The sequence below is a fragment of the Triplophysa rosa genome, linkage group LG10 (genome assembly GCF_024868665.1).
Source record: "Triplophysa rosa linkage group LG10, Trosa_1v2, whole genome shotgun sequence".
In the NCBI taxonomy this organism is placed as follows: Eukaryota; Metazoa; Chordata; class Actinopteri; order Cypriniformes; family Nemacheilidae; genus Triplophysa; species Triplophysa rosa.
Window position 1 is genome coordinate 14,553,103 of NC_079899.1, and position 23,203 is coordinate 14,576,305.

The 23,203-nt window shown below is 37.5% G+C and overlaps 1 protein-coding gene across 1 annotated transcript in view; it reads left to right on the plus strand.

Moving 5' to 3' along the window:
- Positions 1 to 23,203, plus strand: part of ush2a (Usher syndrome 2A (autosomal recessive, mild)) — a 205,958-nt gene that overhangs the window by 131,578 nt on the left and 51,177 nt on the right. Inside the window, exons 46-51 of the mRNA XM_057343361.1 lie at positions 4,764 to 4,966; positions 5,477 to 5,589; positions 10,126 to 10,324; positions 13,723 to 13,891; positions 13,995 to 14,216; positions 22,256 to 22,479. Of these exons, the coding sequence (XP_057199344.1) occupies positions 4,764 to 4,966; positions 5,477 to 5,589; positions 10,126 to 10,324; positions 13,723 to 13,891; positions 13,995 to 14,216; positions 22,256 to 22,479 (1,130 nt within the window). The remainder of the gene's footprint in view (positions 1 to 4,763; positions 4,967 to 5,476; positions 5,590 to 10,125; positions 10,325 to 13,722; positions 13,892 to 13,994; positions 14,217 to 22,255; positions 22,480 to 23,203) is intronic.

The following is a 23,203-nucleotide window of genomic DNA, read 5'->3' on the forward strand; positions in this document are numbered from 1 at the left end:
AATTCACTTTATGGGAATCACTGGAATTATGTATTTAAGTCTAAAAATATCCAAAGATGAATTTCAAGTCTTCAAAGCTAATTAGATGGTACTCAAAATCTATTTGGATTCAACTACATTTACATTTACATTTATGCATTTGGCAGACGCTTTTATCCAATGCAACTTACATTGCATTATACTATACATTTATATCTGCGTATGTGCAATCCCTGGGATCGAACCCATGACCTTAGCATTGCTAGCGCCATGCTCTTACCACTGAGCTACAGGAAAACTAAAACGTAGAGTTTAGACCACAACAATCTGTATGTAGGGTGGGTGGAATTTGGCTTGAAGATATTGGCTAATTATGGTTTTTCTGTCAACACATCAAATATTCCTGTGATTTCTGTCAGCCTGACTCTCGTATCACGCCAGCAGACCCTGCTCATGGAGATAAAAACCAGCTGAGGAAACGAACTGATTGATTGAATATTCTCCCTTTGCACTTTCAAGGCAACCTCGCAAGCATCAGAAAAATTTGCCTTTTCCTAAATTTTGATATCTTGACCTCTGTGCTTTGATCAATATTCATTAAACTGTCCTTCTCTCATAGTTCAAGCTCTGATGCTCTGATAGCAGGAAACAGATGAAACTTCTCATTTCTCTGCCACAAACACACACATGCAAACACTCTGCAGATGACCCCTCATTTCTATTTTATTGAGATCTGAAATATGGTTGACAGAAGCTGGAATGTGCAAGATGTCTGAACTTTCTTCAGTCTCACCTATCAGCATAATAAAGAGTGCAATACAAAATAGAAAATAATTTTATTCAAAATATAGTTTACTGCTCTTTAAACGGTATATTTATTATTTTACAGCTGTATGATAGTTTGTAATATGATGGTGTATGTGTTAAAAGTCTGTTAATTAAAAGTGGAGTAGAGACGGAGTCATCCATGTTAAGTCTTGCATTGATGATACAGCAACAGAGCAAATTATATAGAAAGAGATGATTCAGACGAGACCACTGATATCAGATGCATTCAAGTAAATCTTATTGCTTATCTTATTCTTGGTGCTCTGTCTGGAGAAAAAAACAACTGTAACTCTTGATAATGATTATTGATGTCTTGACCTTAATAACACAAAGAAAAATACATATGCTATGTAGATAAACCCACCTTTTAGTCACATCACAAAGAGCAACTTTAGACCATACTGTAAATGCATAACTAAAGCAAGGCAAGCTTAAGAGTTTTTCCTAAACATTTAATTAAAAGTATAGTTAGAAAAAGCGAAAAACATACATTTTATATAAATCAAGTAAGTTTATACAAATCAAGTAAAATCCACATAGTATAGAATAAAATAGTATAAGGCATGAATATTAAGTAGTAAAATCTAATGTGAAAAAATTGCAAGGTGCAAATTAGCAATAAAAAGTATTCTTGAATATAAGCAGTGTAACAATAAGTAAGTAGAGTAATGCATAACATTTCCAGTAATAAAACATTCACATAATAAAAGGGGTAGTACAATATATATTTTTTTATGAATTGTCCCTTTAACAGTCAGTAAACCCCCAATAATCTCTGCCTTGAGAGTACACTCATTCATGCTATGAATGTAAAACAAAAAGATTTCAAATCTGATCTTATTGCTTGTTGACCCTGTGGAGCAGGATGTCTCCTGAAGATCAGGCTTTACTTTTTTCAAGGCTTTGAGCAGACGGAACTGCAATACACTTCATCCAAAGAAATGAGTGCTAAGTGTCAGGACCCCTGCTCTGTATACAATTCATACCCCAGCCCGTCATGTCAACCAATGGCTCATTCAAAGCCACTGCCGAAGTATTTGATCTCTCAGCCGTCATTAGCACTACACTCATGTCTTTCAGCTCTCTTTCCCAAACTAACTTCGCTTGCCTCAAAAAAAGAAATGTCATCAATGATTCCCTTTTTTATTCTTAAATTGTCACAATATCTGTTTACTCGAGTCACATCAAACTGAAAAATAGCTTCTCTAGTCTTCTTTTGTAAGTGTGTGTGATTTGTCATGGGAAGGGAAGAGCGTTCATGCAGCCGAGGGGGGGGGACGACGAATAGTGCAAGGTGTAGAAAGAATCCCCCAGACTGGACCAGTTAACCCCCTCTGCCCCTGGTGAAGCACTCTAATCCCTGCGCGCTTCTTTAGGACTGATTCAATTTGCCCACAAACCATCTGCAGGAACCCTCAAAAGCGAGCGAGACGGGGAGTGTCACGCTCAGCTTTTTCTCATTCTGCCAGCCCTCCCTAATGTACCTCTTTCAGCGTTCCCTGAAGTATATATAAAATTGTGTTATTTATACACATGAGTGCGCTCCGAAACGTACATCAAGCATGTATAAATATATGTACATATTAGGGCTGTGCAAAAATATCGATACATGTAACTATCGCAATATTTTTTTTGCAATAGTGTATCGATAGTGATACCTCTACTATCGATATTTTTTTTAAATCTTGTCATATACAGTACATACGGCCAAAAGTAAGTGGAAGCGAGCATGGTGGAAAAATATAAGAACGCTTGGAGCTCTCAGAGCTGATGTGTGGGTGTGCTCTGGTTTTCAAAATAAGTCATGGAGTAATGAGTTATATCAAATAATGCTGTTTGTAGGCTTCGCAAGTCATGACACAAGTCACTTGGCTACTGCAGTGCATTAGACAAAAAGTTTATTAAGAAAAGTAACAATGACATTTATTGTGCTTTCACGGATGTGACACCAGCGCATTTACAGCACGGATGAAGCAGGGGTTTTATACTGCCCATGTTCATTGTTTTAACTGTAATCAGGGCTCGACATTAACGCTTGTCCGGGACAAGTGAATGTTTTGGGCAAGTGAGAGAGAATTTTACTTGCCCGACCGGACAAGTAACTTGGAAAAAAGAACAGTGCGACATTATGTAGAATAATAAGAATATGTGCATTAGACAGAGTGCTTTTTCGTGTGTGACAATAATCAATGCGGACGAGGAATCCTGTTATTTAAATGTCATCTGGCTGTTCTGGGTGTCTGAGTGAATTATGTGCACAGTTTAACATACAACACGAGTGATGGTCGAGGATTTATCTGCGTCTGCACTGTATGAGGATGTGAACACATGAACTTCATCTCCAGAGTTGCTCTGAGAGTTTGTTTTATGAGCGTTTTACTGTTTGACTGAAGCTATCGGCAAACAAGCGTCTTCCCGAAGACCCGTCAAAATAAAAGTCCTGTTAAATTGAACACTCAGACAAAAAATACTGTAGTGTACTATTGAAAATTGAAGTGCCCTTGTAGTAAATTGATAAACACTGTATACTATAGTAAAGTTCAAAAACAATATAGTAGGAATTTTACTGCAGTTTATTATAGTAACCTACAGTAATTTCTGTGGACAAATATACCACTATTGTATAGGAAAAAAGGAAAAACACAGAACTTAGAAATATTAAATCAAATTTAGGTAATCTAAAAATGATATGTCCCCAATTTATCCATCTGTATGTAAAATTGTCTTTTGTCAGTTATCTGCCTATTCATAATGAACTACACTTGCACATTTCTGCCTGTGCTACCAAACTTTAAACCTCTCTAACACAAGTGCTATGTGCAAAAAAGTTAACTTACAGCCTTAACACTTATAATAATTACTGCTTGCCTTTGTTTTATAGCAGTCACAGAGAGTAGGCCTATAACCAAATTCAGGCAGCCAAAGCGGACACTAGTTAAAATGCTTAGAAGCAAACTTGACCAATCTAAATCCTAAACAATTATATTGATTATATTATATTATAATTCAAATGAAATATCATTGTTTTATCTTTGGACAAGTAATTTTTGTACTCGGACAAGTGAATGACAAATTTACTTGTCCGAAGGACAACCACATGACAATTAATGTCAAGCTCAATGACTTGCATGAGCCACCTTATTCCCCTGTGCGGGCGCAATCCACAGTTTGAGAACCCAAACCTCTGATCTAAAGGTCCATGCATCGCACATCATGGCCACACATGCAGAGGTAAGGGATGTTTTTACACTTATCCTTACAGAAAACCCCAGGTGGTGGACAGCATGTTTTATTTCTAGCTCTACTTTTTACATTTTCTATTTAAAGTATTGCAATATATCGCAAATGTGTATCGTATCGTATCGAAATACATAGCAATATATTGTATCGTGACCCATCTATCGTGATATGTATCGTATCGGGAGGCACTTGCCAATACACAGCCCTAGTACATATATATGTGTGTTGCTCTATTTTTAGTAATTATCGTTTCAAGCAGGCACAGTAACTGAGGAAAAAACTGTATGTGATTTAAAAAGTCAAATTGATTGAAAAATAAAGAATTAAATGTGTTTACACTACTTTTTACTATATAGACAGTTCCAGCATTATGAATGTGACATTTTTAGTCAAATCTTAAAATATAAACTCTCAGAGAACGTATTTGTTACCAATGTACTGAACCACGTGTTTTTATTTTCCAAAACCACACGATTCAGATTCACAGCAACTGTAAGTCATTGTATGACTCTTTGAAAACCACAGCAGTTTCAGTAAAGCCCTTCCTCCAGCGCGGTGTCGTTTTGTGTTAGGCCAGAGGTTAAAGCAACAAATCTTGAGAACTGAGCTCTTCAAAAGTGCTGGGGTTATGTCAATATGACTGTGTGTTTTTATGTAGGCCACAGTCCGCTGAGCTCTGTTGGGTGATTTAGTGTAACTTTCTCTCTGTGCTGCAGAACCTGAGGGGGTCTTTCCTCCAGAGGTGGTCACCCTCAACAGCACGGTGGTCAGGGTGTTGTGGGCGGCTCCTCTCATTCCTAATGGAGCCATCACAGAGTACTCTGTGTATCTGGATGGCCGTCTCTACGATACTACTACTAATGAATCTGGATCACTGGAGGTTGTGGGACTCCTGCCATTCACTGTTCACAATATTCAGGTCTGTCCTTCTGGGTCTAAACATAGCACTGCTGTCCTTCTGAAACCTTGTATCTCCATATTTTGTGTTTTTTATTATATGTCATAAATCATAATTATGTGACTTTGTTTTGCTAATATCTAACCGATAAAAAGTAATGAGTGTATGTCAACTTTCAGTTTTTAACACAGTATTTAATCATTTAAAAAGTACAGTCTTTTTAAATTTCAAAAGTCTAAGACCATTTTTAAGATTATGGATTAAAAATCCTATTTAACCTTAGAAAGTTTTAGGAATTTAAAGAACTTTTAAAAAAATCATAAAAAGTTAAGGTGGAAATGTATGTTGTTTTGATAAAGGGAACATTCCAAAAATAAAAACATTCTGTTTAATTTTTTTATCAACACAAACTTTCCCCTCAAGTTATTATGCTGGTAATGTTAAAGAAGCAACATTTTCCAATGGTCTCGGTACCTGTTGTTGCCAACTCTATGTACTGAATTTGACCTGTGTGTTGAATCTTCTGTTCAGGTGGAAGTGTGTACTGTGTACGCGTGTGTAAAGAGTAACAGCACTCAGGTGACCACAGTGGAGGACACACCTGCTGACATCAGCACACCTCAGATTCAAGTGCTCAACTCCAGGTGAGTCACATTTGAACAGATATCTGTCTGATCTGTCAACACACTAGTGGCATGCATATGTTTTTTTTAAATCTGACTTATTCTTTGGCTGAAAGATTTGATTTGAAATTTTTTTTACATACAGTTGCCTACTGTATCATATGTTTTTAAACTTTTTAAAATCTGATCATCTGACATGTGCAAAATATGTCCCTTTGTGCCACTGTTGGGCTTGACCCTGTGATTGCTGCTTGCAGCTATATTTGTAATTTCTTTCAGGGCTCAACCTAAGGATTTTTTCTACTGGCCCGGTCGGGCGAGTGATTCCAATTTTTACTGGCCCTGCCAAAATTTTCACTGGCCCCACCACAAAAAAATATTAAATAATATCTAGTTATTTGTTTGTTGTTTTTTACCTATGTAATTTTTCATAAATAAGGGTATGATTCCATAAAAAATATTAGCCTATAACTCAAAATTTCAAATATTTTTGAAGACAACTAATCAGTAAGTAATAAAATAATATCAAGTAATCAAAGTATGTGCAGTAGCACAGATAAATGTTATAAAGCAAACATACAAATAATCAGTGCATTTCATGTGTTTTAGCTTGGTCTATTACTAGTAGTTATCAGGTATACTTTATAGTCTTCACTGTATTCAATGTAATATTGATTTAACCTTACTAAAGTTATAATTTAATCAGTGAAGAGCAGTGAGTGTTTTTTGTCTTCGTTCTCTGTTGTTTGATGAACAAAACTTAGGCGTTTATTATGTTGCTGCCCCTTTAAGAGATGCACAGATCCTATATATTGTAACACACGTGTCTTGTTTCCACATGTGTTTTGTTCCCGTAAGACATAATTGATTACTTTTTTAAGGATAATTGGTAATATTGGCATTTTGGCATAATTTTGTGTCGATATGTCTGATTAAGAGTAAGATGTGAAAGAGAACTCACAATTCAGTATTTTGCGCATTGTCTGATGCGGCATTCCGGCCGCACGCGTATCTCAAACAGCACGTGAGAACCCAATCCAGTCCTCTTTTGCATCTTCTTGGAAATATTTAAATAGTCAAGTCTTAAAAACGTACAAATTATAATTTCCCATGACGATACAGCACTGGCCCGATCGGGCAAGTGACAGTTCTCTCAACTGGCCCGAGGATCTCCCATGCTGGCCCCGGGCCATCGGGCAGTCCTTTATGTCGAGCCCTGTCTTTATATTCAAAATTTCAAATGCTATTAGATTATTAATGATAATCTTAAATCTATAATTTACCTTATTAGTAAGTTTATTTATTTTTTATTTAGCCTTGTTGTGCAAGCGCTGTCGAGCTTGTGCAGAGGCAGCAGCTTTTGCCAGAGGGGAACTGGAATCCCCTGGTTGGGCCTGGGTTCTCCTGAGGTTTTTTTTCTCGATTGGAGTTTTGGGTTCCTCGACACTGTTTGCATACTGTTTTGCACTATTTGCTTGGCCAGGGGGGCTGCTTTAGAATTAGAATTTTTAAGTTGTACTTAATTAATATTGCATATAGGAATTTATAGTCTGTTTAATATTTGACCTGTGTTTCTCTTTCCTTTATCTTAAATGAATGATTTCACCGTGCATGCGTGTCTGTGTGTGCGTGTGTGTGTGTGCGTGCGTGCGCATGTGTATGCGTGTGTGCGTCCGTGTGTCTGTGCATCCATGTGTGTGTCTATGTCTATGTGTGTTAGTACATGTGCATATTGTGTGTGTGGAGTGTTTTGTATGTGGGTATGTCTGTCTTCTGTGTTTTCACCTTTTTCTTGTTTTTACAGGTATAACTTTAATTGTTTTGCTTATAGTCAATATGTCTCATGTACAGCTGCTTTGTAACAATGGAAATTGTAAAAAGCGCTACATAAATAAAGTTGAGTTGAGTATATTGCACAAAGAAGGTATTTTAAAAGATTCCTCTCTGAGCTTCTGTTATGATGCTTTTCAAAACATTTCCCAGTTAAACAGTGTATTTTACAAACACTGAGCCAAATATTGTACTAGTATTAACCACTGTACTGAGTGACAAGTGAATTTGCACTAAAATGGAGTTTGATATCACCTACAGCTTTTGATAACAGCTAGAAACGTGCAAATGTTGATAATCCTATTTGGTTTGCAAACTACAGTATATACAATATTGGTTAGTTGCATATTATTTTTCAGTGTTTTGTTCTGTACTAAGACTCCATGAGCGCAGAGAAGGTCATAATCCTTCATTATAAAACAACTGTGCTGTCTAATGAGAAATACCAAAGATGCCACAGTGTGACAGGACAGGACAGGCATGGTAAATAGGGGTGTTTGTCGTAATCAGCCATAATTCACAGATTTCCTGTTCTGTTGTCCTCCACCCTCATGTCATATCACCAGTCTGCTGTACTTTTCTCCCAATAGAATACTAACTACTGATCGATTGGCCCGACATGGCTGGCTGTGGCCTGCACATGCCCCAAACAGTTCATTTATTTGCCACGCTAGATTTGCTCGAGTGGAATTTAATCAATAGCTAATTCATTAATTCTGTCTCTGGTGCTGTGTGGGGGCAGGGCGGAGGAATCGCCGCCTGGCTTAAGCTTTGATTGAAATATGACAAGCGTCCCAACCGATGGCTTACCCAGTGCTGCCACCCAATATGAATTCCAGCTATTTCTCTCCATGAGGGATTAACGGAGGACAGCAATGACACCCTTTGTAATATAATACTAATGCATTTGTTATAGCGAAGCTGCTTCGCTGCCCCCCACCCCCTCCAGGAGAAAAATAATCATGAATAATATTTTGTGTTGTGAAGCCGCTAATCTCCAAAAGCTTCTCTGTCTGTACTTTAAAGAGAAGGTCTTGTCGCATTTCATGAATTCCTAATCAGATACTGAGGTCTGTCAGCTTTGAGTCATCAGAGGTCTTTCACTATCAATTAGCTTTCCTGTCAGGGAGGGGCCAGAGGAGAGCGGAGAGACCCTCACTAAGCATAATTATGTCATTCCCAGCGTTTTACATGTGTGAGATTTGCACAACACAAGAGTTGACCAAAAAGCAAAGGGAGCTGAATTGTAGAGTAAGGATGGTGTGTCGCGAGGATGAAAAACATGACAAAAGCAAAAGCACATTTCCATAAGTTTATGGCTTATGTTAGGAAATATATAAACTTATTTTAATGGCTGTTTAAATGTATTTTTCTCATTTCATTCGTCTGTTTTTTTGTTGTTGAGGATTTTCTGGCATTATGCTGCACAGTTTATTGGGAATTTAGATCTTATTTTGTACAACTAAATGCTAGTAAGTGTATAAGAATATAATATAAATATTAGTGCTGTTCATGTAAGAGTAGTTGTGCTACATATACATGTATTCCTTAAGCAGATGCTTTTATTCGAAACAACGTATTTTGCCCTATAGTAGCCAACTGTAAATAGAAATAAGTAGAAATAACATTAAAGACGTGAACTTGATTAAACAAACTGTTTAATGAAAATAGATGGATGGAAAATTAAGGTGTGAATATGGAAATGTGTGTGGTGGTCTTAGGTGGTTGAGTGGAAATATATATTATAAAATTCAAAATTAAACGTTTTTCTGAATTTACTATTTATAGGTATGTGTTTAGATAAAATTATCATTTTTGTTTCATTCAGTGAACTACTAGCAATATTTCTACCAAATGTCAAATAAAATATTGTTTCTAATTGCATTTATTTGCAAAAACTGAAAACTGGAGAAACAGGTCAAAATAACAGAAAAGATGCTCTGTATTTTTTCAGACCTCAAAAACTGCAAAGAAAACGAGTTCATGTTCACTTTTAAGCAATACAACAGTAATATTTGTATATGTATTTAGGGAAAGTTCAAAAATATTTTTTTATAATAACTTCGGTTTTTCTTACAGTTTTCATGTGTCTTGTCATGCTGTCAGTCTTTCACATTGCTGTTGGATGACTTTTTTCTGTCACTTCTGTGGTTTGGTTTTGTTGAAATTTAACAGACACTGAACAGGAATGGCCACAATACATCTATAAAGGCTGATTAAATGAAAATTTGGAATGGTCTCTTAATTTTTTCTGCAACTGTATTCAATATGTTGGATATAATATAAAGATGGCCGCAGAAACTTGAAAATACAAATACAATAAATATTCAAATAAAGTGAATCTTTACATACATATACACACAGTTTGGTTTACCTTTGTGTATATATTGTAAGAGTCGTGTGCAAAACTTGTTCTTTTCTGTGGAAAGCTCTCCAGCTCTCCTGTGTGATGAGTGGAGAGGAAAATCAATACAAGAAGTACATCGGAAAAAGAAAAGATGACACGTATCATAACTCATATTGCACAGCAGAATGTATTTGGCTCCAGTGTATCAAGTTGTAGAAGTGCTATATAACGAGGTGATTAGCACCATTTTTCTATTATATGTGAAGTTTAACCCTTTACTGTGACAGAATAAAAACATAGTTGAATTTACGCCATATTATGACAAAACACAGTGCTGTTGATCTATAGTTATGCCTGTGCTGTGTTTCTGTGTGTGTTAGATCAGTAAGGCTACAATGGACTGCACCTGGTCAGCCCAACGGCATTCTGGGAGGATATGACGTGTGGCGGAGGACTCTGCAGCGGTGTGAGGAGCTGCAGGCCCAGCAGTTGTTTGCTCCTCAGACTCACTGCACATACTTGGAATGTCCTGCAGATCAAGACTTTTGTGGGACAACCTGTTATAAGCCTGAGATACAGGTAAGCGCTCTGTTTTTGTACCTTTAACCATCAGTATAAAGTATAATAACCAAGCTGCTATAGAGTTTGTTTGTGAATTCACTTTAAAAATATTTTAGTAGTTAGGTTGCAGTAGCGGCTGTCAATAGGGGGCGCTGGGGCAATTTATATTATAAATTGCAAAATAATTTTGAAATAAATACAAGTTTAGAAGTATATACTTCATGAACCCACTATAAGTGGATTATAGTGGACTATATATGGATGCTGTGCGCTGCGTAAGTAATCCCTGTTATTGTTTTTTTTCTATTTACTCTCACTTTGGTTTTTACACTAGTAAACTGTAGTAAATTGTAAGGTGCTGTTATATTTTATAGCTATATATAGTTTTTATAAACGTTTTCAGTAGTACTACTGTAACTAGTTGTTGCGCTTGTATAGCTTAACACAAATAAATGACGAGACACTAGATGGACAGTTATTATTCATTACTGAACTAAAGTTAACTGAAAAGTTACTCTCATACTTTGTTACAGAAGAGATGGATGGCCAACCAAAACAATAAACAGTGTTTACTCTCTCTCTATGGTCATTATTAACAATTCCAGAGTTTCCTGAACACTCCATACACTACAATAGTGAATTGATAAACTACACAGTAGAAAATACTGTATTCTACCTTAATATTTACTATGGTACTGTTCAAAAACACTGTAGCATTTAGGAATTTTACTACAGTTTACTATAATAAATAATAAAGTATACTGCAATCTTTTTTTATTACTGTTAATAAACACCATTACATGCTTTGATAGTTAAACCTTTTTTTTAGCTAAGCAGTGATGATACGTTTACATCACATGTCAAATGGTTTGTTGCGCCCCCTCAAAAGAATTGCACCAGCCGCCACTGTTAGGTTGTATACTACACATGAAGAAATAGACTAAGAAAGCGGTGATGTTGCAGTTGGAGTGGCTGGTATTTACCCATGAAGTAGAGTTCATGTGATTGTTTTCAGTAAACAGATTAACTTGTCTTTTGCAATTGCTGCCATCCTGGTGTTATTGAAACACGGCCAACTTGGCAAGCAAACACAAGCCATACGTCTCCAACAGCTTAAATCAGACAGTAATACACTGGAGACATACACACAAAGAGAACGCAACTCAGATAAGGGCAAGAGCTCTTCACTCTGTAGCTGTATAATAGACAGAATGAGTCTGACACAAGAAACATGACACACCATTGTGCTGACAAATGTCTGACAGAGTATATTATAATATACAGCACATGTTGTACTCTCGCTACAATTGTGTTTTGAGGGCAGTTATACTGTATGCATCAGATTTCTTTTTACAGTCTTTACACACAGCGGCTCTAATACTGAGTTTGACAAACCAGGTTTGAGTAAGTTCAAAAGTTCAGATCTTTCAAAGGCACAGCAGAGGAGGTATTTACTGTACGTCATTTTTCTACTGGAAGCTGGGCCAGAAGGTAAGGACAATGTCAGTGGCTCAGGGCAACACAGATTTTTCAGACGCCACGAGAGTATCATCTGAGCGCTGTGGAGAATCTATCCTGCCCTGATTTCTCGCCAAAGTAGGCAGTGGAGTCCGGCTAAATATAGCCGTCGTTATGGAGCGAGAAGGTGGGCTAGATTTCTACCTGTGCTTGCAGGAGCCTCTGCGGACCCTCAGGGCTGAGGCATTGCCACCTCTTAACTTCCTAATTGCCTTGAGGAGCCGAAAACTTGGGTGGATAATAGGTTGCAATGTATTTGAATTGCATATCTAGTACGAACCGAATGTGTGGGGCCACATGCAGTTTTGCACTATTTAATCCTGGTTTTGTACATTTTACAAAGAGAAGTTATGACAATGAAATGAAGAAGAAATATTTAGCACTGGTTCAATTTCAGTTAAAACAGATTAATGGCATTGACAATGTTAAAGGGATTGTTCACCCCAACCCCCTCCCAAAAATAAATACTTGTTGTTATTTATATATTATCTATTCATATGTCATTCAAAACCTGTATATGACTCTTCTAATGAAGAAAATTCAAAACTATATTTTAAGAAATGTCTCATTGAATTATAAAACAAAATACAAGTGCAATGGAAGTCGGATGTTGAATGGAAGGCCAATGTTGAATGAACAAATTTTTCAAAAATCATCTTTGATGTTCTGTAGAAGATTAGGGTGAGTATGTGATAAAGAAATTTCATTTTTGGGTGAACTATTCCTTTAACTTAAAAAAGGGTCCAGTTGTCATGGTCCTGCCTCTTCTTGTCATGGTTTTCGAGTCTTGTGGCAGGATCATGACAGACCCACGTGCTTAATGTGGAGAGGAGCATGGCATTGTTTCGTATTGACGTGCCATGCATTCTCTCCGGTGTCTCGTCTCTTGGCCCCGCCCACTTGTTTGTCCATTAGCGTCTCATCAGTTTTGCATTCCCGTCACCTTCCTAGTGCAATCATTCCTCGTTAGTGTTTCCCTACTTCTAGCCCCAGTTCCCTTTGTCCGTGTCGGTTCATTTTATGCCTTTCTTGTGTACCTGCGTCGTGTCGTCTTGTGGATTACCCTGTTCCTGTTCACCTTGTTCCTGTTTGCCATTCCCTAGTCGTGTTTTCGACTTATTATTTGATTTTTTGAACATTGTTTGTTTTGTCCCCCTTGTGGGAAGTTTTGGTTTGCCTTCTTGTTTTGTTATTCATGTTTTCCCCATCGTGGGTTTTTATTTTATATTAATAAAAGTTTTTCTGTCAACCCTTGGTCTGCCTGCGCCTTGGTTCTGCCTTACCAAACCTGACACCAGTTTTGTAGTTTCTATTATAACACACATAATGTTCTTGAGAATATTCTCAAATCTTGCTGGGACCATCAGGTTTTGCATAAACATGTGGAATTCATAGCATCTCAAGTGCATAATAATATTAGAACTAAAGAGGGACATCAGTCTAACACATTGCTGATTTATTTTGCTGCTATGAGAATAGGGGACAGTATATGTCGAACATCTCATGACCGAACCAGAAAACTGGTTATTTTATCTTGTTGGAAAAAGTGTTAACAGCAGAACTGTATGAACTAACAACAATATCTATGGTTTTTAAGATGATCAGCTAGCCTAGCTAGTATTTTTTTGTAGTTTCATTCCATTTCAATATTTAAATATCAATGTGAAAAAAAGAACTTTTAGATATCAGTCTGTACATGTTCCAGATAATATTCATTTTCGGTTCTTGGCTGCATTTTGATCAAAACAGCTCTATTTGTAACAAATCACATACAAAAGATCTGAACCGGAAACCTTGTTTCCTGATTCTGCATGTGACATACATTATAAAACATATTATCCACTTTTTTGCATTACTGGATGTAATGTGTACATAATAACATGTGGTTATAATTGTAGATCTGCTGTAGAGGAGCCGTTCACAGCCTGAAGGATTCTCATCAGTGTTGTGAAGAACGATATTTGACAACTTTAAAGGATTCTGAGAGTGTATGCTGCGGGGGTCAGTTTGTCCAGCCTCTGCCTATCCATCAGTGTTGTGGAGGATATTATGTACCCGTCCAACCAGGTATGTACTATGTCAAGCATAACATTCCAATCTTTTTTAAATAATAATGTAGACCTTCTCCTTGTTTTTAAATGTTTCATTGTTCTATACGTACATTTTGCAGGTGAGATCTGTTGTCCAGACCCTGTGGAACAGCGTGTATCTGTGGGTCTCGGGGACTCGTGCTGTGGTGGAAGTCCTAACCTGTCTGGAGCTGGACAGATCTGCCATGAGGGACGCCTTTATGATGGTTACAGCTCCCAGTGTTGTGGAGGACAGCTAGTCCCTGATGAGATGATGTGTTGCGGGGATGCTGATAAAGGGACGGCAAATTATCCTGTAACGGGTGAGCTTTCCAAAACATACTGTAATTGCCATGTGACAAGCGCAAGTTTCTTGTTTACTTTAATGTACATAACAACTGTGATGTATTGTATAACATAAATTAAACCCTTTGGTGTGATACCAAAACCTGTGTGACTGTGGAACACACAAGAAGATATTTTGAGAGATGTCTCAGTGGTTTTGTGTCTATACAATGGAGGTCAGTAGGGCCCTGTGTTGTTTGGTTACCGACATTCTTCAAAATATCTTCTTTTGTATTCTGCAGACGAAAGAAAGTCATACAGTTTTGAAAAGGCATGCGAGTGAGCAAATGATAAAAGAGCTTTTAATTTTTGGATGGACTATTCCTTGAATGACTCGTCATTTTCATCCATCTATCCTCTCCGTTACACTTAATATTAAATATTACTGTATATGGAATCGTGCATTTTGCTTAGCTACAAATAAATTGTTTTTAAATTGTTTTTACTTGAGCCTGGCTTCCGACCAAGAAACCAAATGTGAAAACAGCTTTAATAATCCTCTCCTATGCACAATAGAAAATGTGTCTCTACTAAACTTTAAATGGGCCAAAGTACTGACACTCATTATGGCTAAGTTTAGCCCTCACTCCATAGTGACTTTCTAATGACACTGTGGTGAAGTGTCAGAGGAGCTGAACCCTCTCGGGGTCACCCAGGCTCCCCTGCAGAGCCCCGTTAAAGTGGGCACCTGGACACAGATGGGCTGGATGGGCACTGGCCCTGATGTCAGCCATCTTTGTCAGCCTGGATGATGGAGCTGAGTCTGTCTGAGCACCAACCAGAGCTGTGCCAAGCCCACAGCAGGCTCCCAGGATGCAACAGAACTAATGGCCACCGTGAGGTCATGGACACCAGTGTATTTATCATGCAAACACACTCTATAGTTATTTGGTGGCTTCAGCAGCAACCTGGGGTCGGTTCCAGTAATAATTTTCAGTCTTTGGTTAATCACAGTCTTTAATATACAGTTAACTTTGTTATTTTCACCACATACCTCAAAATAATTTTTCTCAAGGTTAGAACCCTGAAAAGTCATACTAAGCTACAGTGCTCACTCTTGTTCTTCTTAGCTCCAAATATGTGATTATTTTATTCCAACTCTTCCTCTGGTTAATCTTACTGAAATAAGGCGTATGAAAAAGTCATCGCTCATTAAGGAGAGCATCCTGGGGAGAGCATATGTTATGATGGATAGTACCGTTAAGATAACTAAAGGCCATTTGCCTGCTAGCCGTACAGTGCTGGTACGTGGTGCTGGGGGCTCACGCCGCGAGCCCCACGCCGGCTCCTGACTCTGTCAGCCCGCTCTATTATTGAATGAGCTACTTAACCTTGATAAAGATACCCCGACTCCCTCAAGGTTCCTTCTCCTTTAGCTGCGAAGAGAGCTACTGCAAATATAAGCTAATGGACAGTTATCGCCGCATACATCATGAGCTGATGTCTTCTTCTATTGGCTGAAGAGGGTGTAATGTGAGTCAGGGCTGAAATGTGCTCACTTTCAACTTGGAAAAAACTGTGTTTGGTGAAAATGATAATGGAATAATTCATTAGCTTGTTTGGTGGCGTGTTTGCATTATTTGCTCAAATGAAATAGTTGAAAATTTGAAGCTCATTAAAGTTTACTATTATTGTTGTTGTTGTGTTTTAATATAATAATAATAATAGCTCATATTAAATATAAGAATAATAATAACTTGTAATTATTGTTATTATTTTGCCAAGTAATATGTTTTATTTACCAAACTGTAGGTGTAGACTTGTTACATAAATCTAGATTTGCAGAGATTTGTTTCATAAATGTGTTGTTTTACAAAAGCTTTAAGCGTGTCTGATCCAGTCAGATTTGACTAAGAATGTTTGATTTTGCATTTGCAGTTTACTTGAAGAGCTCCAGATGTGTTTTTAAGAGCGGGCTGTCAGTCAAAAACATTATTTATTTGTATTCCTCAACTCAGTCGTGTAAAAATGCCGTGACATTGTGTTTAAGGTGCACGTGCTCCTCCAGATTGTGAAAATAGAATCACAGGCAGTTTTCTGAGGATGTCCCACCGAGATACAGGTGATGGCCAATGGAAATGTGATTACCGAGTCCCCAAAGTGCGATCTGTCACACATTACACTCTACCCTGTCAGGACTCACAGCGCTCCGGCGCAGCGGAGATGGAATTGTTAGAGACAGCCATCAGCTGTTTGCAAAGCTGCCCGAGAACCAGTTCCTTAACCAGTTTCAAAAGAACTGCTATTAGTCAAATTACAGAAGAAAATGAACAATGTCACCTTTTGGACACGGTGTATAAATCACTAAAGAAGCAATTGATCGATCAATAAATCAGATAATAAATCAGTTTAGAACCGTATTATGTTGCCAACAGAGTCTGTAGTTTTTCGGTATTTGATGGATGATTACAGAATTTAACAATAAACATGATTTTTGGTTCTCTGACCAGTTTATTTTGTAGTATTGTGCACATTGCTCATGTAAGTTATTCCATATTAAGAATAGCAAGTGGGATTAGATATTACAGAATAGTTTAGGGTGCAGTTATTTGAAAAGCAAACAAAACTGAAATAGTCATAGACTCGTGTGCTTGCGCTTAGTTTTAGACTTGGTCGGGACAATATATCTATTATACAGTATTAGTTTTTAAATCACTCTGTAAAATACAGCATTACAGCATTGCTCAATTTTAAAATGTCAAATTTCTACATCTGAGACTTGATTAAAGGTTACAACCGTCCTGACAAACAATTTAGACAACAGCGTTGAGTTGCAAATGCCCCGCTGTTTTGTTTAAAGTTTAGTTTTGGATTAGAGGGTCTTCTTTGCATTTAGAGGCTCAAAGTCCTGCGGAGAGTATGGTTAATATCTGCTTATATACAGAACTGTTCTTAAAAGCACAATGCCTGTATCACAGTCAAGGTTAAATCTGAATATTTTACTCCATTTAAGTGTTAAAAGCTTTAGAGCTGTGTGTATGTGTGTGAGAGAGAGAGCTCATATGAGTGGGTGTGGAAATGGCTGTGACGATGTCAAAAAAAGTGCAATAATTAAATATGTTCTCAAGGACGCAATGACCATTTACCAGTGAAAATGATCCCGGCAGCTGAATGCATCAGTGTCAGAGATGAGCCGATGTATTTGTTGCCGCGCGGATGCTTCATCAGCCTTATATGTCCTCGTATTGTTCTGCCAAAATTGTCTTTGCAAATGACTAGACACAAATGCCAGAGATGGAATCATTTCTAAACATGCAGCGTGTTTTTGCTAAAATGGATTACAGATAATACGGATAAAAAGCGTTCTATTTCAATTTAGATACTGTTATAGTTTTTCTAAGATACCTTAATCACCACTGATTATGGTTGTTAATACTCTTGAGCTGTATACAGTGTGCGTTTTGTGTTGCTTACCCATTGATCACAAAAGTAAAAAAGCAGAGGCTCCTCAGAGTTTTTGAACGCAATATGCATCAGTGCTTTTTGAATGCTTTTTATACACTACTTGCTTTTTAACAGAGTATGCTTGCTTTTGAGCAGAGTATACAGTACTTGCTTTTGAGCAGAGTATGCTTACTTTTGAATGGAGTGTACAGTGCTTGTTTTTGAACAGATTAGGCCTGCTTTTGAGCAGAGTATACAGTATTTGCTTTTTAACCGAGTTTGCCTGCCTTTGAATGGAGTATGCTTTCTTTCAAGCTGTGTATGCTTGCTTTTGAACAGAGACTACTTGCTATAGATATGATGATTTGAGATTTGATGTTTATAATAATAAAATTTTAATTTAACAAATTTCAATGATTATTAATTTATCAAATGAATCACTTATTCATTTACTTAGTTTAATTCAAGATATTAAAATTATACAGTATGTGTATGCGATTTTGTTGCAAAAAGTTCTCAAAATAATATCAGTATATGTTTCAAAGTGAGTGATTAAATGCATTCACTTTGTAAGGCAGCTGGAAAAGTACTAAGAACTGAGTTTGTTTGTGATGCTGGGACACAAAACAATTAAACCCCATTTGTTGCTAGATCCCGAGGAATGATATCCTGCCCTCCCATCAGGGGTTGTTATTGCCCAGGAACTGAACCCCCTCTTCTTATCACACCTCTCCCCTCCCCTTCATCTCTTCAGGCCCTGACCACTGGAAATGTGCTTACACGTTTCATACTGTTATATCATTTATTGTCTTGTTATGAAGACTTGATCATCATGTTTGGTATTGTTTTAAAGGTCATGGTGCGATGGGTAAAAAGGTCTAGTTCCTTCAAACCTAACAAAGAGTGTATTAGAGCTTTTTAACTTTAGGACATAACCTGCACTTCTCTAAGAGGTGTGACTTTCTCAGGGAATCTTGTTTACAGATAGATTGAGATCCCATTTGATGCTCTCTTCAGTCACGAGAAAACAAACAAACTAAGTTTCTCACTGACCATTGGATTCTGTTACATCTGGGTATATAAGGTGCATTGGCAAAAGACTCAGGGAAGCATCTGTAGCCAGAACTTCCCGCACTGCAACTGTGTGTCTCGATTTTGCCAGGTATGATAAACTTTGTGGTTTTATTTTATTCTTATATTATGTTGATCATCTTTGTTTATTAAGTTTGAATTTTCTTTGTATGTGCATTCTATGATTTTAATTAATGTTGTACCTGCCTGGCATAATACAGTAAATTGTTATTATTGATTATATCTGAATTCTTCAGAGTCTGTTATTACCGGTAGATTGAAAGGAGCCTGTTTTGTTACCGCAAAATCAATGTCAGGATAGGATGGACTAGAGTTTTGATTTAAACTACAAATGGGGCACATTTACTAAAGCTCACATGTACCAGAATTCCACCTATCACCTGCCTTAGCAAGTTGCATGATCGTGACTAAAATAACTATTGTTATGTTTCTGAGTAAGCATGGGGCGGCCAGACTTAATGATATTAGTTTACACGGCAACCTCTGACTAAAGATCAGAACTGACAGTTTTGTGACTGTGAGATCCACGAACCCGGCCGGCGTGAGACTCTGTGCGACTGCAGGTCCCAAACGAAAGGATAACTATATATACCTGTATATATATGAAGTATGAAGATTTACAGATAAAATTAACTATGATCATTGGAAATGTCATATAACTTATTTGATATTATAATAAAATTGGAGTCAGATGGGTCTTAACCACAGAGTCATGTAAATTGAACCAAATTGTAACAGTTTTTAAATAACTTCATGTAGAAATCGCTGAGGAGAAGCAGAACACGGGATCCCTTCAACCACGCCATTGGATTCCATCGTTGGGCCAGTGTGTGGTCTTTTACAACTTGTTTTTCTCTTGTTTTGTGATATTTCAGTTTATATTTATACATTTTTCATTTCCGCTCAAGCTCAAATTTTAATTGAGTTTTAGAGGCTGGATTTGAGTTCCTGGATTAACAGATCCCTACCAACTAAATAATATTCAAAACAAAGTAGTATCTGTTTTGTTTTCCGTCATGTGCATTTTAAGTTTTGTATTCAAACTTGCATACGCCCCCTTTGTTCTCCCTTTCAGATTCGCCAAACAGCAGTGAAAACATTCCTGCTGCACAAACACTTTCTGTCAAATGCAACAGCAGCCAATGGATGAAACGCACTGAATACACAGGCCAGGGAAGAAAGTCAGTTTAATGTGCTGCCCTTTCACTTCTCCCTCAGGAACACCTAGAATAAATAAATTAATAAAACAGCTAGGGAGTGATGTTTTTTAAAGTGGCCGTTTGATAGCTTTGTCAGATTTTCCTTTTCTATGGTTGCAATGGCCATAAAGTCCTTTTACTTGTGACTTTGACAGCGTGTCTGGCAGCGTGCGCTAATGTATTCAGCCATCTTTGTTTTAAAAAGTGCTTGAATTTGTTCTAAGTTTCCATTTTGGTATCCAAAGGCTGGCGTAAGCCACGGCACACATTTTTATCAGTTGTTCATTGCATGCTAAATATTTACTTATCATTAAGTGAATGAACCTTAATTCACACAGTCTAAGCACCTTATGCTTGCTTGCGCTCACTTGCGCTCTAATGAATGTATGCAAATCCATCATAAATCTGAAGATTAGCTAAATCATTTTGCGGTGCTTGAAAAAACAAAGTGCGAGCTGAAAGCGTGCTTGTGTTTTTGCGGCTTTACGCCGGATTTGGGAAGGGGGGGCGACAGCTTCTTTACTAGTGTGACAAAAAGCGTAGATGAAGGAAAATGCATAATTTTAGCTGACAGCCCAAGGTCAAGCGTGGAGAGGAGCGGGAGGGACGTTTTCTGGCCCGGGTCACGGTGTCAAAGTTCACTCCCGTTTAAATAAAATATCATGAAAAATGCAACGGGGCAGGTATCGGGATGGGACAGGATGGCAGAGCTATTTTGGAAAAATTGTTGAGCTGTTTATTTGCAAGTCATTGGAGCTGAAGTAATGCACCCTGGGAATTGCTACCGAACGCAGCGCTGCAACATCTGCTGTCCCTAAGTGAGTTAGAGCACGTCAGACGTCTTTATGTCACTGCAGAGCCGTGATGGATGCGGCCCCTAGAAAACGTTGCATAAAAATCTGCTGCGCCGTTTTGGCCGTTAAGTGAAATTACTATTTAAATTAATGGCGCTGTCACAGTTTATCTGTGCAAAGAATGCACGCTGATTAGGGTATTAAACAATTAGCAATTTATCATACTGGGGGTTGATGGTAATTATAGTAGTGATGGTTTACCCAAGGAAATAAACTTCCTGTTAAAAGACTATTTTACTGCTTTTCGGAAAAGAGTTCTACTTTCTTTTCGTACTACTAAGCCCCCTAAAACCAATCATATTTCAACTGCCGAAGGATCAAAACCTTTTGTTGAAACTATTAAACCAACTTTATTTCATAACATGTTGAAACATGAGTTTTGTGTGATCTGTCAGAGGCTGTCAATGTAAAAGCGTAAGCCATTTTTCGCCTCTCTAACATAGCTGTGTGTGTGTGTTGAGTCAGGCCTTTGAGAACGTGGTGATGCTTTTAGAGGTAATAGGAGAGGATGCAGATGTGGGTGCTGAGCGCTGATGGCTGATGGGAGGAGACAGTGGCCGCATCGCCAGGTGAAGCTGATTCCACACTCGGCAACGCAGCACGGCCGTCTGCATGTTTTACATGTCAGCTGCTCATTCACAAGTGCTGCTTCATGAACAAGCAGCACTCTTCAGTGTTTTAGGGTTTTGAGAATGTGAAATATAGGACTTGTTGTTAAATTAAAAAACTGCATAACAGATTGTGGCCAACCATAATGCAACAATAAAGTTCCATGTAAAAATCAAGTCTGGTTGCATTTCCTATTGCAAATAATACTCATTCGTCAACTGTAACCTGTGGAAAATTTTCAATATGTAATTTTTGAATAGCACGATTATTTTACAGTTTTCATAGAAAATTACGTTACAGAATTATATAAACACAAACATTAGAGTAACTTGGAAGGAGGAAGAGGATCCACGTGCTGCATAAGGTTTTATTAAACAAAATAACAAAGGAAAAAGGAACTAAAATTATCCAAAGAACACTGAGCATAACTACTGTGAACAAAATCAAACATTTAATGACTGACCACAGGAAGTAACAGAAAAGTTCACAAACACAGGGGAAACACGGACTGGGATTGTGACAAATATGTATGTATGTGGCGTGTATATATTAATACACAAACATACATGTACTTTGTATGTATTTAGAACATATGGGTCATATTTAGCTATATTTATACATAATGTAAATTATATTTAAATATGAATGTGTATATATTTTTGTAAATATTTGTTATATATATACACACATGTAGGTGTGTGCATTTATATATACAGTACATATAAATATACACACACGTACTGTATATCTTATATAAACACAAACATTTATTTCGAAATCAATTAATCGTGATTAATCTATTTGACAGCACTAATAGAAATAGTTTTTTTTGTCCGTTAAAACACAATTAACATCATGTATGTAATTGAATGTGTATAGGATTTGCCTGCTGTGGAGAGCACTACATCAATACATCCACTTCCTGGTGTTGCACGGGACCCAACGGAGAGTCTAAAGTCAACGTACTGGAGAACAGGACGGCGTCACAGAAGTGCTGTTGGTCAGAGGTGATTGATCAGGAAGATGAGTGTTGTAATGGAGTGGCCTTCAATCCACTCACATCTGTTTGTGCTGACAGAGCCCCGGCCAGAATCCTCATAACGGTAATTAACTATTTCACTCCGAGTGACATATTCACTGTACGTTAGTCCAGCAATACTTCTCAAAAATGAAGTCTTAGTGCAGAGTTTTGTAGCCTCACACCAGTGGCTTAAAGTCAGATTGAGAAAATGCTTTGCCAAAACAGATAAGAGACAGACTGGGTCTCACTCGCTAACTTTTCAAACTTGTGTTCAATGATTAATCGCGATTAATCGCATCCAGAATAAAGGTTTGTGTTTAAATAATATGTCTGTGCACTGTGCATGTTAATTTTGAATTTATAAACACATACACATACATCATTTTTGGTTCATCTGATTCTCCTAGTCAAATAACCCTAGGCAATGTAACACTCTCTCCAAAGCCTTGGGTAAAGAACCTGGGATTTGTTTTCGATGATGGTTTAAAGTTTGACAAGCAGATAAACCAGGTGGTAATATCCTGCTTTTTTCAGCTCCAGCTTTTAGCTACAGTAAAACCTATTTTATCTTTTAATAACTTTGAAAGAATAATTTTTTACATCAAGGCTAGACTATTGTAATTCACTGTATTACGGGATTAGCCAATCAATCTTTATCCCGGTTACAGATGGTACAAAATGCGGCAGCAAGACTTCTGACAGGTACTAAAAAACGGTACCATATTACTCCAATAGTACGCTCTTGCACTTCTCATAGTATTTAAATCACTAAATGGCTTGGCCCCTCCTTACCTTTCGGATTTATT